Source organism: Callorhinus ursinus, unplaced genomic scaffold, assembly GCF_003265705.2.
Source record: "Callorhinus ursinus isolate GAN/ISIS: 27379988/994484 unplaced genomic scaffold, GSC_fseal_2.0 scaffold44, whole genome shotgun sequence".
Taxonomy (NCBI): Eukaryota; Metazoa; Chordata; class Mammalia; order Carnivora; family Otariidae; genus Callorhinus; species Callorhinus ursinus.
In genome coordinates, this window is record NW_027397106.1 from 2,878,406 (window position 1) to 2,882,821 (window position 4,416).

A 4,416-nucleotide genomic window follows, 5' to 3' on the forward strand; every position below is an offset into this window, starting at 1 on the left:
GGGCATGCTTTAGAGAGACAGAGGAAGGCAGACAAGCCTCCTAGAACAACAGGTTTTTTGGGACACAGCCCGCTGGTTGGGACCAGCTAGACATCCACCCTGAGGCCAGGCCACGGGTCCGGGGTTCATAGCTCGGTGATGCCCCTTCCAGAAAAGGATTCCGAGAGCAGGCTCCACCCCAGGTCACTACATCCATATTCGCATTAGTCGGAACGTGGAGGCCACTGATGCTTCCAGGACCCCTTCCCTTTCTCGGCTTCCAGCAGCAATGGGAGGGGGAGAGGCAATAAGGAAGCTTGTTAATAGCTTTGAAGATGAAACAGGCCTGTGGCTGTGGATTGTTGACACAGCTACCCTGAAGAGGCAAGCTGGGTTGGCTCTTAAGAGGCCGGGATGATGCCAAGCCAATAAAATGCATCTGTTGTCACTCTGCTGCGCCTTTTAATGCCGGCCGCCCCTGCTGCATAAAAGGGCCTGCCACAGCCCAGGGAGCACAAGCCTCGGACTCCGTCCTCAGCCAGCTTCACCACTGTCCGGACACCTCCTACCTCCAACATGACCTGTGGCTTCAGCTCCATGGGCTGTGGATTCGGCCCCAGGAACTTCAGCTGCATGTCGGCCTGCGGGCCCCGGCCGGGCCGCTGCTGCATCACGGCCGCCCCCTACCGCGGCGTCTCCTGCTACCGCGGCCTCACCGGGGGCTTTGGCAGCCACAGCGTTTGCGGCGGCTTCCGCGCCGGCTCCTGCGGCCGCAGCTTCGGCTACCGCTCCGGCGGCGTGTGCGGGCCCAGCCCGCCCTGCATCACCACCGTGTCGGTCAATGAGAGCCTCCTCACGCCCCTCAACCTGGAGATCGACCCCAATGTGCAGTGCGTGAAGCACGAGGAGAAGGAGCAGATCAAGTGCCTCAACAGCAGGTTCGCTGCCTTCATCGACAAGGTGGGTGTCCTTGATCACACCCTTCCTGAATCCTTCCATGCTTAGGACTCAGGCTGGGCTCAGAGGAGGGAGTCAGAGGCCGGCATTTACTTGCCCACAGAAGCGCCCAGTCCAGTCCAAAAGGAGAAGCATTCATACCTCTAGGACCACAGACAGAAAGACAAGAATACAATCAGGAGCTGCCAATCTGATGGGGAAGACAAACTGAAAGCCCATTAAGCAGGAAGTAGAGGCAGAAACTTTGGTGCTGAGAGCTAACATCCCTTCATGAGCACAGGGCTGCCGTGTGGGTAGTCAATGCATTTGAAGTCAAATAGCTGTTGACATGTGAAGGTGGTGCTCTCTGTGTAAAGGGCAGGCCTGTGGGTGTAATATGGCCTGGAATGCCATAGATCACACAGAGCTGTGTCTCTGCCAGATGGTTCCTTGGCTTCTGAGCAGGGGCCAGAGCACTTGGTCCAAGTCTGGGGCTCGGGATCCAGGGATGAACAATGTCTACAGTCCCCACTCTCTGGGCCTTGCGAGGAGGCAGGCAGCATATGCTCTAGACACAGTGTAAGCCATCTGCCCTTGCCAGGGTCCAGTTCAAGTCTGCAGCCATTTCCCCACTGAATTCAGTGGCAGTGGCACGAGGGGAGCAGGGAGAAGACTTCAACTAGGAAGCGGTTCGGGGGCTGGCAAGGGTTCTCTCTTTCTCCAGAGCCAACCTTGAAAGAAGTTACACTAGAGAGATATCCACGAGGAAGGACCAAAAAAGTCTGGAACTCTTAACAACATGAAACACCAAGGATAGTCTAGGAAAGGATTTACCAGGGTTGAGGCAAAGTTTCTAGACATAGGGATCTGAATGGGCCAGCCTTGTGGCAGGGAGATGGACATGCAATTTTCCCGGGACCCATTAGTCTATCATTATTACAGTGAGAGAAGAGCCCCTGTGGAGCAGAAGGTCAGAGTTTGAGTCTTTGCTCTGCCACTGTGAGCTCTCAGGCAGTCAGGTAACATCCCTGGGCCTTCAATTCCACATCCATAAAATGAAAGGGCTGGAGCATAGAGCATGCCTGCACAAAAGGTGACTATTATTCTAATTGCTTTGTTGTTGTGAGGTTTATTAATTGGCACAGACTTCATTTTTCACCTTTTGCAGTCTGCCTTTCTAAAAAGGTCGGCCCACTCATCTGCACGCTGACAATCACACCTGACTTGGTATAGTAGCTGTCAAACACACGGGCGCCCTTTCATGCCAGGGCTCATTAAACCCTCTTAGTGAGACGAGCATTAACCTCCCACTTCGCAAGGGGGTGACACACTGTGCCCAGGGACGTGTTATTAACAAGCAGCAGCAGAATCTGGACTCAGCGTAGTTTAGCCCTTTCTGTGGCACCAGATAATTGCCTAGACAAGACTGTAATGAGCTCTCGGGAAGGACTTCCAGATGACCCGATTAAGCCCTGGTGTGGTTTTGACAGAACACCTGCCAGGGAGGACTCTGGGTCTGAGAGTTGGGGACCTGCAGGTCCTGGTGCAGGGATGCCCCCACCTTCCCCCCACCTCTTGCCCCTGATCCTATAAGAGATTCTCAGGCTCTGCCTCTGGGCGGCAGGTGCGCTTCCTGGAGCAGCAGAACAAGCTGCTGGAGACCAAGTGGCAGTTCTACCAGAACCGCAAGTGCTGCGAGAGCAACCTGGAGCCCCTGTTCGAGGGCTACATCGAGACGCTGAGGAGGGAGGCCGAGTGCGTGGAGGCCGACAGCGGGAGGCTGGCCTCGGAGCTCAACCATGTGCAGGAAGTGATGGAGGGCTACAAGAAGAAGTGAGTGCTAGAAGGCACTGGCTCAGGAAAGGGCTTGAAGGAAGCTCCCAGCACAGGGGCATGTCTGGGTCTGTGGCTGGGACTCTGCCTGAGGATGGGGAAGAACCTGCACTCTCTTACCTTCCTCAAGGCCCACGGCCCCCCAGGTGGCCAGCTTCTTTCAATAACACTCTCAACCATGAACTTCCCAGGCCACCATACTCCCTGCCTCTGGCTCTGAGCTCGCCTGCCCACGGAGCAAGGGGAAGTGGCAGGCTTGACTCCTGTTGGCTGAGCCCAGGAGGGGAATGACAGAGAGGGGAACCCACTACCTATAGCAAAGTCAGGGGCAAGGGGCAGGGGTCAGAAGAAAGGAAAATGCAGACCTGGGTGAGAAAAACAGGCACCTCTCATTCCCCCACCCTCCGCACATGCACACACACACACACACGCATGCACATGCCAAACTTCCAGATCCTGCCTTCCCATCCCCACTGAGAAGCTCAGGAGTGATGTAAGAGTGGGTACTTCAGCTCTCCAGGGTATCTCAGCAGGCTTGGACAGGCAGCCTGATTTGGTCCTGCCCCACTTCTTTTGGAGGCAAGGGGACGAGCAGGGAGAGGGTCTAGGGATCAAGCTCATTTGCATACATGCTTCGGGGCCAAGTGGAGAGCTGCTCAGGCAGGGTCTTGTCCTTCCTGCCCACTTCAGGTATGAAGAAGAAGTCGCACTTCGGGCCACAGCAGAGAACGAGTTTGTGGCTCTAAAGAAGGTGAGTGCCCGAGGCCCAGCCCCACCCCGTGTCCCTGGCCACCCCATCCTCACTGCCCCGCCACACTGCAGCCAAGCCCTCACAGTGCCCTGAGGACAGCTGGCCTCACAGCCCCTTGAACCCCACACAGGAGGTGGACTGCGCCTACCTCCGCAAGTCAGACCTAGAGGCCAACGCCGAGGCCCTGACCGAGGAGATCGACTTCCTGCGGCGCCTGTATGAGGAGGTGAGGGGGCTGTCAGCCATGGTGGGCATCCCCAACCCCCTGCCCAGGCCCCCGGAAGCCTGCTGACATGGGGACCCGGGCTTGAGGCTGGAGGGTTACAGGGGAGCAAGGAGAGAGAAGAAGGGAGGCAGAGGAGCAGAGAACCAAAAGGGGAAAGAGAGCGCAATCCCCAGGACAGCTGTGCCTTGGGAAAGCAAAGCAAAGCCCACACAAAGCATCACACAGCCTCAAACCGCTTTCTCTGGCAGCCAATAGACTTCCTTCCTGGGGTCGGGCCAGGAGAATGTGAACCGGGCCTGATGCAGAGTCTGGGCCCCTGGGAAGCACCCACAGCATACTGGTAGGGGGACGCAGCCTAGGCTCCCCTGGGCCTAAATATCCCAGAAGCAAGCATTTGAAAAGTGGTTGTGTCTCCCTGTAAAAGGAATTAATCTTATCTGTACATAAGGTCATACAATTTCATCAGAGAATTATCTGCTCCACACATGAGACTTCGGCTCCAAATAGGCTACAGAGATTATAGGCATCAGCATCTGCACGTGAGGAAAAGCCCAGTTAATGTGCTGTTTCTTCTTCCCCTACTCCCACCCCCACAGGAGATCCGTGTTCTCAATGCCCACATCTCAGACACCTCGGTCATCGTTAAGATGGACAACAGCCGGGACCTGAACATGGACTGCATTGTGGCCGA

The 4,416-nt window shown here is 56.1% G+C and overlaps 1 protein-coding gene across 1 annotated transcript in view; it reads left to right on the top strand.

The window, feature by feature from the left end:
• The first annotated feature begins 555 nt into the window (after positions 1 to 555).
• LOC112832515 (keratin, type II microfibrillar, component 7C) overlaps positions 556 to 4,416 on the top strand; it is a 5,608-nt gene continuing 1,747 nt past the window's right edge. Inside the window, exons 1-5 of the mRNA XM_025883261.1 lie at positions 556 to 939; positions 2,540 to 2,748; positions 3,439 to 3,499; positions 3,630 to 3,725; positions 4,322 to 4,408. Coding sequence (XP_025739046.1) covers positions 556 to 939; positions 2,540 to 2,748; positions 3,439 to 3,499; positions 3,630 to 3,725; positions 4,322 to 4,408 — 837 coding nt within the window. The remainder of the gene's footprint in view (positions 940 to 2,539; positions 2,749 to 3,438; positions 3,500 to 3,629; positions 3,726 to 4,321; positions 4,409 to 4,416) is intronic.